Source organism: Papilio xuthus, unplaced genomic scaffold (assembly GCF_000836235.2).
Source record: "Papilio xuthus unplaced genomic scaffold, Pxut_1.1 DF826945.1, whole genome shotgun sequence".
Taxonomy (NCBI): Eukaryota; Metazoa; Arthropoda; class Insecta; order Lepidoptera; family Papilionidae; genus Papilio; species Papilio xuthus.
In genome coordinates, this window is record NW_013531704.1 from 89,922 (window position 1) to 101,852 (window position 11,931).

The window sequence follows — 11,931 nt, forward strand, 5'->3', positions numbered from 1 at the left end:
TATCTAACTGAATAATTAACATTACCATTTATGGTTACTAACATGCCAAGCTTAACTTTAATCTTTGATTTACAAGGTTATGATGAGTATCAAAAATTGAAAAGCAACCAATGACAAGCAAAACCGGCAAGCCTCAACCACTCTACCCTGTGTCAAAAAGTATTGTGTGGTTGACTTATATTTTACTGTATTCAAGTTTTTGTTATTCTATTCAAAGAGCTTATTGCTAGAAAGTGATATAAAAATGGCTCGTGAAAGTAGTGCTGGCTTTGACAGGCATATTACAATTTTTTCCCCTGAAGGCAGACTTTATCAAGTCGGTAAGTAGCTCATAAACAGAATTATAAAACTATTTGTATTGATATATTCTAAGATCAAAAGTTAACGTAAACCATATAGCGAATTAAACTCTGTTCTTTATCTAGTGATGCATGTCTTAAAACTAAATACATATTAAACATTGGTGACACATCAAAATCTCTATTTATTATTATGACATGTATCATATTCTTGGTTAGGACGATGCGATCTACATGTTCAACACTCACCTGTATTATACAATATAATGTAATGTGATTTTTTAATTTGAAATGAAGTATAATTTAGTAAATGTGTGCAGCACTGTACTTGCCGAGGCAAAAATGACGAAAACACTATTTTGTTGAAGCGAAACATGTATTGCCTATTTAATACTAAATAAATTTATTAATTTAGTAGCTAAAAATTTCTACGGAATATACTATGTTTCAATTATCGCGCTGTCGAGTCAGCTTATTTTACTGTAGTGGTGTTATAAACGGAGACGGTTTACAGAGTATGCACTAAAGGCGATCAACCAGGGTGGACTGACGTCTGTAGCGCTGCGCGGTGCTACAGCTGCTGTGGTGGCGGCGCAGCGCAAGGTTCCCGACCGCCTGCTCGACCCCACCTCTGTAACACACCTGTTCCCCCTCACCGAACACATCGGCTGCGTTATGACCGGCATGATTGGTACACCAATGCTTTTATTGGAATAATCAAATTTATATTGCAAATGTTTTAGTAACGTAGTATTGTTATGTTGAGGCTGAATATGTTGTATAATAAGATATGTTGTGTGTGTGGGGCAGCGGACAGCAAGTCGCAGGTGGCGCGCGCGCGCTACGAGGCGGCCAACTGGCAGTACAAGTACGGCTGTGAGGTGCCCGCGCACGTGCTGTGCCGCCGCGTCGCAGACATCTCGCAGGTGTACACGCAGAATGCGGAGATGCGGCCCCTCGGCTGCAGTCAGTACAGTTGATTTTACTCTTTCAATATTAATAGAGTTTTGCATTGATTTTAGTGAGAAATGTAACTGTAATGAGAACGGTGTGGGGTTTGTTTGTGCGGCAGGCATGATGCTGATCGCGTACGACCCGGAGACGGGGCCGGCGGTGTACAAGACGGACCCCTCTGGCTACTACTGCTCCTACAAGGCTGTAGCAGCGGGCGCCAAGGCCACCGACGCCAACGCCTACCTCGAGAAGAAGGTACTGCATCAACACTTCCTTAAATGTATTCATTACAATATGTATCACAAAATTATAATATTGCTTCTACTTAAAAATGTGAATTCCGTGGTAATCCATTGCGCCGCGAGCGCGTCACCGTCACCTTTTTGAAGTTTTGGAACGATTCCTCGCTTATTGAAGACTGTTTCTTCAAGTTGTTGTCACATTGACGGCGGCCTGTTTGTAAACACGCGCAGGGCTTGGGCAACTATTACTGTTATTTTTGTATAAAAATACTAGGAGATGATTTGAAATTTACCATTAATTCTTTTAACGGTTGCACATAAATATTGTAATGTCGTGTCTCGAAGCCACTGCGCTGCCCGCACCCGCAGCCACGAGGGTGCGGGTGCGGGTGCGGGCAGTGAGCGAGTGCGTGTGCGCAGCTGAAGAAGCGAGCGGCGCTGGGCACGGAGGAGGCGGTGCAGCTGGCGGTGGGGTGCCTGGCGCAGGTGCTCGCTGTCGACTTCAAAGCCGCCGACATCGAGATCGGCCTCGTCACCAAGGAAGACCCGCGCTTCCGGTGAGCACCGCCATCACCTCCACCATCATCTCCACACTCACCACATACATTCCAACGCGGTCCTTTAAATTCACATTGGGGGCATTCCTCGCCAAGCGAATATTTGAGTACGTTCTATATGTACATGTACTAGATACATATATTAAATATATTTTTAAGGCAGTTACTGGTTAAAGAATTAAGGGACTTTGAAATGTTGACAAAGTGATGCAGATGCGGTAGTTCAGTCGGTTATCAAGTCATCGCTTTATGGATTTGAATAATTTAACCATAGGATTTAATAGTCCATTAAATGAGCTTTTTAATTGCATTTGAGGACAGAACAACATTGTAGAGCATACTGTAATGTTTCTGAAATGTCTGTCCGCTGGTGGTGGAATGCCCCACATACAAGTGAGGAGATGTGCTCACACATGCATTGTGTCTGCAGAGTGCTGTCGGAGGCGGAGATCGACAAACATCTCACCGCCATCGCAGAGAAGGACTGAACATGCCTGGAATCCTTTATTGTCTACCATCTATATTAATAATTTTTAATAAATAATACAAACAACACTTCTTAATTATTTTATTATAATACATCAAAAAAATAGACTCGTGCATGAAGGTTGTGTTACCTCTTCCGCGGAGCTTATAAGTATACATATATTTTACTTTTTTATTACAATTTACTAAAAACTAACGGATGTCACTCTCGAGATACATTGTGCACACATTGCCTTTAACTTTGCAATCCGCGCAACCGGTGTGTCTGATACACATCATCTTAATCATAATACGTTCGAGTCGAAAGCGATTTCGGAAGGTACCGCTAGGTCGGTCAGAGGAGGTCCGTGAGCAGACCGGCGTCCCCGGCGGGCACGGCGGCCAGCGCGCCCGCCGGCAGCTCCGGCAACATGCGCGCCGCCTCCCGCACCGCGCAGCAGAACGTCAGCCCGTACACCGCGCCCTCGTAGTGCTCGTGCCGGCGCAGCTCCTGCAGCCACGACACGCGCCCGCACACGCTCTCGCAGAACACAGCCTCGCCCACCTCGCTCACCGACACGAACGGATCGTTGAGCACCACCAGCGCCAGCGCGCGCCGCGCGTTCGCCTCGTGCACCACCGTCCACACGTACCGCGGCACCGGGAACCTCCCCGCCTCCAGGTACACTTCCGTCCGGTTGTCGTCCGTGCGCAGCGCCAGCACACCGTGTGTGCCCGCGTACACCTCGAGCCGCCTGTGCGGGCGCGCCGCGCGCAGCAGCCGCGCCACGTCGCGCTGCACGTGCCGCAGGTTGCCGGCCGCGACGCTGCGCCACGCCGCCACCCTGTTGGAGGCGAACTCGGCGACGCGCACGTCCTGCTCCTCGAAGTAGGCCGGGGCGAGCAGCGGCGCCGAGGTGAGCGACTGCTCCGCGAACGAGAAGCGGTCGTGCTTGAGAATCTCCCGCATGCGGCGGTCGAGGCGCGCGTCGTCGGAGTAGAGGCGCTCGGCGGTGCGTCGCGTGCCCGAGTCGAACATCTGGTTGAAGTTGGCGAGCAGCGAGCGCGGCGCGGAGCTCTCCTCGTGCGGCGGTAGCGCCAGCGTGCCGTCGGGCGAGTTGTCTGTGCGCGCGTAGCTCGCCACGCCGCGGTCCTGGTCGAAGCAGAGCGCGGCGAGGTGGCGCACGCCGCGCTCCTCCCGCGCCCGGTACGCCCGTCCCTGCAGCGGCGGCGCGCAGAACTCCACCTTCGAACGTCAGGCACACGTATAAGCATGGGGGTGGATGGAGAGGTATGTGAGGGTCCCCTGGGGAGGGGGTCGGCGAGGCACCTGGTGCAGCACGTCGTCGAACACGTCGTCCTGGCAGCCGAGGTGCAGGATGTGGCGCAGCGCTCCGTCGTGACGCACGCGCAGACGTCCCGCCTCGCAACGAGCGGCGAGGGCGGCGCGGTGGGGGTAGGCCAGGAAGCGGCCGCCGGGGCAGGCGAGGCGCACCTCGTCGCCGGGGAGCAGACGCAGGAGGGGGTGGGCGGCGCGGTGTGACGTCACCAGCGGCATGTGCTGGGGCACGCACTCGGCGCACGTCAGCTCGATGACGCACTCCGCTGCGAGGTCGTTGCAATGTTATAACTCGATGTCACCTCCACTTTGACTAATTTATTATATATGAAATGTTGTAAACTTTCTTTTGTTGATGTTAATTCTCCAAAGAATTACTGTTATCGAATTCGTCGACTATCTCTCCTCTTCCATCTCTCCTCCTTAACGAAAAATTCAATATATGGGACACATTTACATCCCTTTGTTAAACCGAACCATATTACGATTGATAAGATGTATTTCCTGTAATTTTTTATAATAAATTTAGCTAGAATATTGACATTTTTACTTATCTTGCTTGCAGTTCAAACAAAGTGCTTATGCAAAATGCCCGAATCATTGAGCAGAGAAATCAAACAGAGAGGTCACAGTGGAATTTACGTACATACAGACCATATACATAAAAACAAATTTAGATACGCGTCAAAAACGCCCTCTTGTCACTCGAGTAACTGAGATATAACAACACTTAGGAATACTCAGTCAGAGTACATGATAAATTCACATTATATACAAATTTAATTAAATATCTTCGTAACAAAGTAAAACTTACAATCAGCGAGTAGTGCTGGGCGCGCACAGAGCACCAGCAGCAGCAGCAGCAGCAGGGGGGGCAGCAGCAGCAGCGGGGGCGGCGACATGGCGGGCGGCGCGCGGCGGACTGCCCTCTCACCCGAGATAGCGGCGATGTGTCGCGCGGGCACGGCACACAAACAATAATAATACCGTCTCTTTATCTCACACAAGCGAGGGAAACCGGGTGAGAGGTCAACGTCTTGTCCATTACTACAGTAGTCAGCCCTCATGTCGACTCTCAAGTCTTCGATCTAATTGTCGATCAGAACGAGAATCTACTAAGTTCTATTCAATCCTGTCCAATTCTGAAAATAAGTTAAAACTTCGGCAAATATTAACAAGTATGTTGACCGATTCAGTAAACATAATTCATAATAATCAAGGAATCACTTGCACCGGACTCCTGTCCGGAAGTTATGTCCGTAGTGGTCCAGTTGGTTTTAGATAATCACTTGAGAGTTACAATATGATCGCATTGAAGCGTCTGGTAGCCGATGTTATGAAGAGCGGCTCTAGCGAGGGGGCGGGCACGGACTGGAGACAGCCGGAGCGGCGGAGGGAACAATAAAACGGAGCGGCTCACGATAAATAGTTTATTATGAACATAATATACATCGCCGATATTTATTTATATTTATAAAAGCAGGTAAAAACCGACGAGACACATACACCGTACAATAATAAAGTATCGATTTGCTCACATCCACACTCACCAGAGGATGCGGGCCGAGAGGGAAGGGGGCGGCTATCGCCCCTCCCCCCCCCCACCTTTTCATTTAGTTAAATCTTAACATAGTGGAAAAGTAAAATCTCAGACGGTTTGGTGACGACTACTTAATATTAGTAGTGTGATAACCGATTTCTGAGTAACTGAGAGACGTCGCATCGGACCGCGGAGTGCAGGGCGGCCATGTCTATACATATCGTAATAAGTAGTCTATACGCGTGATCTCCAGCCGCAGCAAGGCCGCTGTCCGTGGCGGCGATCAGTGCATTGCACATTTTAATTATTCATTTTAAATAATAATACATATTTTTTATATTGTAAACGCCTTATACAAGGCGACGACGGCGGCGGCGCGCTGCACCTCGCTTACCGACCGACACTATATTGCCTGCCATTTATCTGTACAAATCGCTTTGAGTACATACACGTTCAAAGCTAACAGTTACGATCATATAAAACACGCGTGGTGCACGCGGGGTACACGCGGGGTACACGCGGGGTGCACGCGGGGTGGTCGCATGCTGATGGTATTTAATCCTAAAAGTACAACTTTCAGTACGGGACTAGACCGACGTCAACATTTATAGTTATTATTTAGACGCTAAAAATTATAAAAACTCCATTACATTTATACCATTTTTAACTTACAACTAAAGTAAATATTGTTATAAAACTGTATCAATATGCTTCTTAAACACAAAATGTATTGACCGGCTGACGGGCTGACGGACTGACCGACATTAAGTACAGTTATTTTGCAGGCGAAATATTGTTTATTACATGTTCGCTAGGATTCACTATTCTCAACTTGTATATCAAAAGCTTCTTAAGGGTTTTAAAAAATTAAAAGTGACGGTTAATTTGTAGAAAAGGAGATTCTAGAATTTTTGCTATAAATAAGTGGAGGAGGCAACATACAAGTTGTGGTCCTACCAGCTTGATACTTCACAGGCGTGTGGCGTGGGGTGCGGGGTGTGTGGGGTGCGGGGCGTGTGGCGTGGGGTGCGGGGCGTGTGGCGTAGCGTGGGGTGCGGGGCGGAGTTAGGAGCAGCAGGCACGGGCGGGCGGGGCGCGAGAGGGGCGGCGCTCGACGGCGATGCGCGCCGCGTCGGCGTCGGCCTCGCGGCCCGCCGTCTTGTCCAGGATGGCCTCTGCCAGCTCGGAGAAGGCGCGCTCGATGTTGATGTTGGACTTGGCCGACGTCTCCATGAACCGGATGCCGTGCTCGCGCGCTATCTGCATCGCGATTACATTACATCCTTTTTACATACTGTGATAATTAAAAACGCCATGTTTAATTATATATATATATATATATATAGTAAAGCAATACGAATCAAGTGCAAAATTAACATTTAAACATTTAAATGCAAAAATAACTTTATATATTATACATACATTCATAAGTGTCACATGCTGAATTAATCATAACATCTCTAAACAAGAGTACATTTATCACTGTGTATGTATTTGAAATTTTCAATGAAACAATGGAAAAAGGTAAAGTTGACTCACAGCCTCTCCACGCTCCTTGCTGACGACGCGCTTCTCCTCCATGTCACATTTGTTACCGAGGATCATCTTCTCCACATCTTCATTTGCATGCTGAAAATGATATTGTTTATCTTTGTACACTAAGCCTTACAATTTAACCAGCATGACATTGGATATCACCACATTGGGACTTGTGAGGATACATAAAGCTATAACACTTTTGCATCGGTTCAGAGGGACACACAGCTAACCCTAAGTTAGATGTTGCGCTGGTCCTTGTCAACCATGCCCACCCTTAGCAGGTTGAGTGAATTGCTGATTTGTTGAATAATTTACTTGCAAAACTCTACAGTTTTTATTGCTTCATAAAATTTTAATTTCATTTTACACTAGCTTTAGCCTGTGACTTTGTGTGTGTAGAATTCAAAAAGAAATGCTGAGAAGTATCTCATGTGTTATTTGAGACTATATCTGTGCTAAATTTCAATAAGATAGGTTGAAGAGTTGTGGAGTTATCATTCAGTGCCCCGCCCCATAGATTGTTTACCTCATCTATATTTCTTAACCACTTGACAATATCATCAAATGTTTTCTCATTAGTTATATCATAGACAAGCATTATCCCCATAGCCCCTCGGTAGTAGGAAGTTGTGATTGTATGGAAGCGCTCCTGTCCTGCAGTGTCCCAAATTTGAAGCTTTATTTTTTTACCACGTAGTTCCACTGTCTTAATTTTAAAGTCTATGCCTGGAAAAAAACAATCATCTTGTTTACTATGATAGAATAATTATTTATAAATAAAAACAGCAACATTGAAATGGGCTTCGACTATAGCTATACTAAAAGAATGTTAAATTGACGAGCTATTCTTCGTATAAATAACAATACTTAATAGATGGTGGAACTAAGTTGAACAAGTTTAATTCTTCTATGATAGATAAAATAATCTTTGTTTGAATATACTAACAATGATTATGGGAGCATACCGAATTTCAAAGTTCAAAGATGGATCGTAATTTCTTACCGATTGTGGATATAAATGTGGTGGTAAAATGATTGTCGGAAAATCTAAACAATATACAAGTTTTTCCAACACCAGAGTCACCGATTAGTAGAAGTTTAAAGAGCAAATCGTATGTTTTCTTGGCCATTTTACTGATTAAAATGCTATAAAGTTTAAAAATGTATTAATCCAAAATCTTCCTATCCTAAATCTGTGATTCTATTCTTTTATTCTATTTGACAGTTAGCTGCCATCCATAGAGAAAACATGAGCTTGTTTATTTTTTAATTTTATGACCTGGTAACATAGACCTTTAGGTCATATGAGCTTGGGTAGTCGACTTTATCATAGAGTCGTTTTCGAAATCAATTCGCCATTTTGGCGCTGATGTTTACGGTTCAAAATGGTGATTAGGATTCGAAATAATATATATTTTATGCTGACATTTCCAAGTAACGACCTATACTTTAACAAAGTTTAGTTGGAGTTTAGTGTGAGATAATGAACTGTATCTGTGCACTGTAACTGCTCCTGCCTGTTTCCATCATTTATGTTCTTTGGTATGTTTCTACAAATCTATTTGAAATCTATGGTTTACGCCATATTTATATTGATATTTGCGTTTGCGCGGTGGTCTTGTTCTTCTGAATCGATACGATAAGCAAATGTATGGACTGCTATAGTGTTTAATCAATAGTTATTCATTGATAAGGAGTGGAACTGAAGATGTGAAATAAAACAGTAGAAATATCTACAATTATTTTTAAACATTGACAAAATGCATCGTAGAGGCGGGAAACGTATCCGTATGGATGATCCTCCTCCGGAGTATGTCAACCCAATGACACCGGCTACTCCTATGACTGACTATGGAGGCCAATCAGTTCATGAGCCGGAAACGCCTCATGCGAATTATTCAGGGTTTAAAGTTGGAACAGCAGCCAATTCTACAGCAATGGAGACAGCTAGAGAAGAAGTAGACGAGCATCTGGAAGATGAAGGTCGGTCTCCATCGCCGGCACCCACTAAACGCATTACCAGAAGTCGTGGTAGAGGTGGAGACGGCGGGTACGTGGGCCGTCTGGCGGAGTCGCCGCCGCCGCCACCGCTGCGCAGGCGAGGGCGAGGAGGGCGCGGACGTGGACGCGGCCGGGGCGCGGCGCCACCACCCGCTGCCTCTCCGCCACCTATTCTTATGCCTGGCGACGATGAGAATAGCCTCTATAATATTTTGAGGTTTAATAAGGCTGCTATTAATGTAAGTTGGTGTATTTATTTCCATACTGGATTTTAAGATGCAGGTGTGATGTGTTTGCAGATATTACCTTTTTTGGCGCTGTAAGCTGTTGAAACTTGTGTACCATTGGTTTCATTTAGGAATCCCTTCATATATACACAGAAATAAGTATTATTTAATTAGTAAATGCTGTAGTGCATTTTCAGTTCCACTGTGATGAATTTGTTCAAAACTCTGACTTGCTTAGAGTTTAGAGACCAGAGCAAAAGTATTTCATGGGCAAGTTGGATGCACTGCATATGCACTAAACATGCGCTTATTTATAAAAAGCAAGCTGTTACCTACAATATTTGTCAGTGCAAAATATTTTTTTTTTGTAGCCTCCAGGATTTGCCAAGCTATCTATTTACAACCTATCTATGCCAAATTTCAACACTTGTTGCATGCATCTATGAAATATCTTTTGCCAAGCAAATATTCTAGCAATACATTATAATAATTTAGTAAGTTTTAATGTAAACATATAATCTAAAGCATTTAATTTATTAATGATAAATAATATATTATGGCTGTTTGCAGCAAGTGGTAGATATGTGGATAGAAGAATACAAGACCAACAGAGAAAGTGCTCTGGTGCAGCTGATGCAGTTCTTCATCAATTCATCTGGCTGCCGCGGCAAGGTCACCCCAGACATGGCATCAATGGAACACACACTCATTATTAAGAAAATGACACAAGAGTTTGATGAGGTATGAATTCTTACCATGCTTCTCTTTAGCTTCAACACTCTCATGTGGTTCTGGAGAACTATGATACTATGTTCTCTGTAAGATCATGGTAATGTCTTAAAAAAGTTAAAACAATGTAACATGTGGGATGATGCTTACTTTCAGGAAAGTGGTGAATATCCTTTGATAATGAGTGGACAAACATGGAAGAAGTTTCGCTCCAACTTCTGTGAGTTTATCCAGACGTTAGTGAAGATGTGCCAGTATTCTATCATCTATGACCAGTACCTGATGGACAACATCATCTCCTTACTGACTGGCCTGTCCGACTCCCAAGTGAGGGCTTTCAGACACACCGCCACTCTGGCAGGTGAGTAAAGCCATGGTAAAATGCATTTATATATCAAAAAATATAAAATGTATTTTTTTAAGGTTTAGTCTGTGTTTAGGCCAAACACAAATATTTGGGTGCGATGGTTTAATAAGCGGTAAATACAGAGTTGCAAAAAAACAAATTGATCGTTGCGCGTATGCATCGGCGGTCGAAAGCGGAAGTCCAAGTGACGTTTCGTGCCACCGCACGTCGGTTCGCACCGGTAGTGGTGTTGCCCGCATCTCAGGCGCGAACAGTCTGTCCCTTAGTATGTTGAATGTTGTGTAATACATACATTGTGACAATAACAGAGAACAGTGGCAGTAGCATTGTGCATGAAACAGTTTCCCTAGGAAATACTTATAGGAGCCATAGTGTGATGTGGTAAATGGTTTGTGGTGTAAAGTGATGAAGCTGATGACGGCGCTGGTGGACGTGGCGCTGCTGACCAGCGTGAACTGCGACAACTGCCTGCGCCAGTACGAGGCGGAGCGGCTGAAGGCGCGGGACAAGCGCGCCTCGGAGCGCCTCGAGGTGCTCGTCGCCAAGCGCCAGGAGCTCGAGGAGAACATGGAGGAGATCAAGAATATGCTCTCCTACATGTTCAAGTCTGTCTTTGTGCACAGATACAGGTATGCTGGTATACAAACATTTACATGCCTTGCCTTTTATAAAAATGTTAATACAAATACCATTCATAAAAGGTTTTTACAAAAATGTATAGAGTTAAAGTCTCTATTAAAATGTATCATGTGGTTATTTTCCTTCTCATTAAGTATAAATTTAACTAGGGACACTCTGCCCGACATCAGAGCAATCACAATGGCTGAAATAGGCATTTGGATGGAAAAGTTCCCAGCCCACTTCCTGGACGATCTATATCTCAAGTACATCGGCTGGACGCTACATGACAAGGTATGAGGATATGAGAGGAAAGGTGTTGCAAATGCTCCACAATGTAACGGGCAAGTGCAACATGGTACGTGTGCAGGTGGGAGAGGTGCGCCTGCGCTGCCTGCAGGCGCTGCAGCCGCTGTACGAGTGCGAGGAGCTGAAGGGCAAGTTGGAGCTGTTCACCTCCAAGTTCAAGGACCGCATCGTGTCCATGTCGCTGGACAAGGAGACGGAGGTGGCAGTGCACGCCGTGAAACTTGTCATCGCCATACTGAAGTAAGTGAGCAGGACTTCGGCTGAATATAGTGGTGAAGGTGAAGGTGAAGGTGAATAACTCGAGTCGTTCGTGCGTGCGGTGGCGCAGGATGCATCCGGACATGCTGGTGGACAAGGACTGCGAGAACGTGTACGAGCTGGTGTACTCGTCGTGGCGGTCGGTGGCGGCGGCGGCGGGCGAGTTCCTCAACGTGCGCCTGTTCCGCAGCGAGGAGCCCGCCGCCCCCCAGCGCTCCCGCCGCGGCAAGGTGCGCCTGCCCAACACCCCGTTGCTGCGCGACCTCGTCCAGTTCTTCATCGAGTCCGAGGTGCGTCTCTCACTGCTCCCTCGCTGCTACCTCACTGCGCCCTCACTGCGCCCTCACTCACCTCACGCCCTGTGTACGCCCGCAGCTGCACGAGCACGGCGCCTACCTGGTGGACTCGCTGATAGACTCCAACCCTATGATGAAGGACTGGGAGTGCATGACTGACCTGCTGCTGGAGGAGCCCGGCCCCGACGAGG

At 46.1% G+C, this 11,931-nt stretch overlaps 4 protein-coding genes across 5 annotated transcripts in view; 2 read left to right on the forward strand and 2 right to left on the reverse strand.

The window, feature by feature from the left end:
- Positions 1 to 168: 168 nt before the first annotated feature.
- Positions 169 to 2,607, forward strand: LOC106121152 (proteasome subunit alpha type-6-like). Its single transcript, NM_001312558.1, is given in 6 exon segments — positions 169 to 320; positions 814 to 990; positions 1,110 to 1,265; positions 1,372 to 1,508; positions 1,916 to 2,052; positions 2,483 to 2,607. Coding segments are annotated over 6 exon segments (741 nt in total). The 5' UTR covers positions 169 to 244; the 3' UTR covers positions 2,541 to 2,607.
- Positions 2,607 to 6,410, reverse strand: LOC106121151 (uncharacterized). 2 transcript variants are annotated; one of them, XM_013316658.1, is made up of 4 exons: positions 5,084 to 6,410; positions 4,671 to 4,998; positions 3,848 to 4,122; positions 2,607 to 3,763 (listed from the first exon to the last, which is right to left on the reverse strand). In XM_013316658.1, exons 2-4 carry the CDS (start codon positions 4,921 to 4,923, stop codon positions 2,873 to 2,875), a joined length of 1,419 nt encoding a protein of 472 aa, XP_013172112.1. In that variant the 5' UTR covers positions 4,924 to 4,998; positions 5,084 to 6,410; the 3' UTR covers positions 2,607 to 2,872. The 2 variants fall into 2 exon arrangements, with proteins under 2 accessions (XP_013172112.1, XP_013172111.1); XM_013316657.1 differs by having other exon boundaries at positions 4,671 to 6,410.
- A 50-nt stretch (positions 6,411 to 6,460) lies between these two features.
- On the reverse strand, positions 6,461 to 8,173 carry Rab10 (RAS oncogene family member Rab10). The gene is made up of 4 exons (XM_013316662.1): positions 7,939 to 8,173; positions 7,462 to 7,661; positions 6,936 to 7,025; positions 6,461 to 6,656 (listed from the first exon to the last, which is right to left on the reverse strand). Exons 1-4 carry the CDS (start codon positions 8,063 to 8,065, stop codon positions 6,462 to 6,464), a joined length of 612 nt encoding a protein of 203 aa, XP_013172116.1. The 5' UTR covers positions 8,066 to 8,173; the 3' UTR covers position 6,461.
- A 318-nt stretch (positions 8,174 to 8,491) lies between these two features.
- Positions 8,492 to 11,931, forward strand: part of SA1 (stromal antigen) — a 9,358-nt gene continuing 5,918 nt past the window's right edge. Inside the window, exons 1-8 of the mRNA XM_013316415.1 lie at positions 8,492 to 9,175; positions 9,734 to 9,904; positions 10,049 to 10,253; positions 10,663 to 10,888; positions 11,048 to 11,171; positions 11,248 to 11,426; positions 11,515 to 11,734; positions 11,820 to 11,930. Of these exons, the coding sequence (XP_013171869.1) occupies positions 8,696 to 9,175; positions 9,734 to 9,904; positions 10,049 to 10,253; positions 10,663 to 10,888; positions 11,048 to 11,171; positions 11,248 to 11,426; positions 11,515 to 11,734; positions 11,820 to 11,930 (1,716 nt within the window). The 5' untranslated portion in view covers positions 8,492 to 8,695. The remainder of the gene's footprint in view (positions 9,176 to 9,733; positions 9,905 to 10,048; positions 10,254 to 10,662; positions 10,889 to 11,047; positions 11,172 to 11,247; positions 11,427 to 11,514; positions 11,735 to 11,819; position 11,931) is intronic.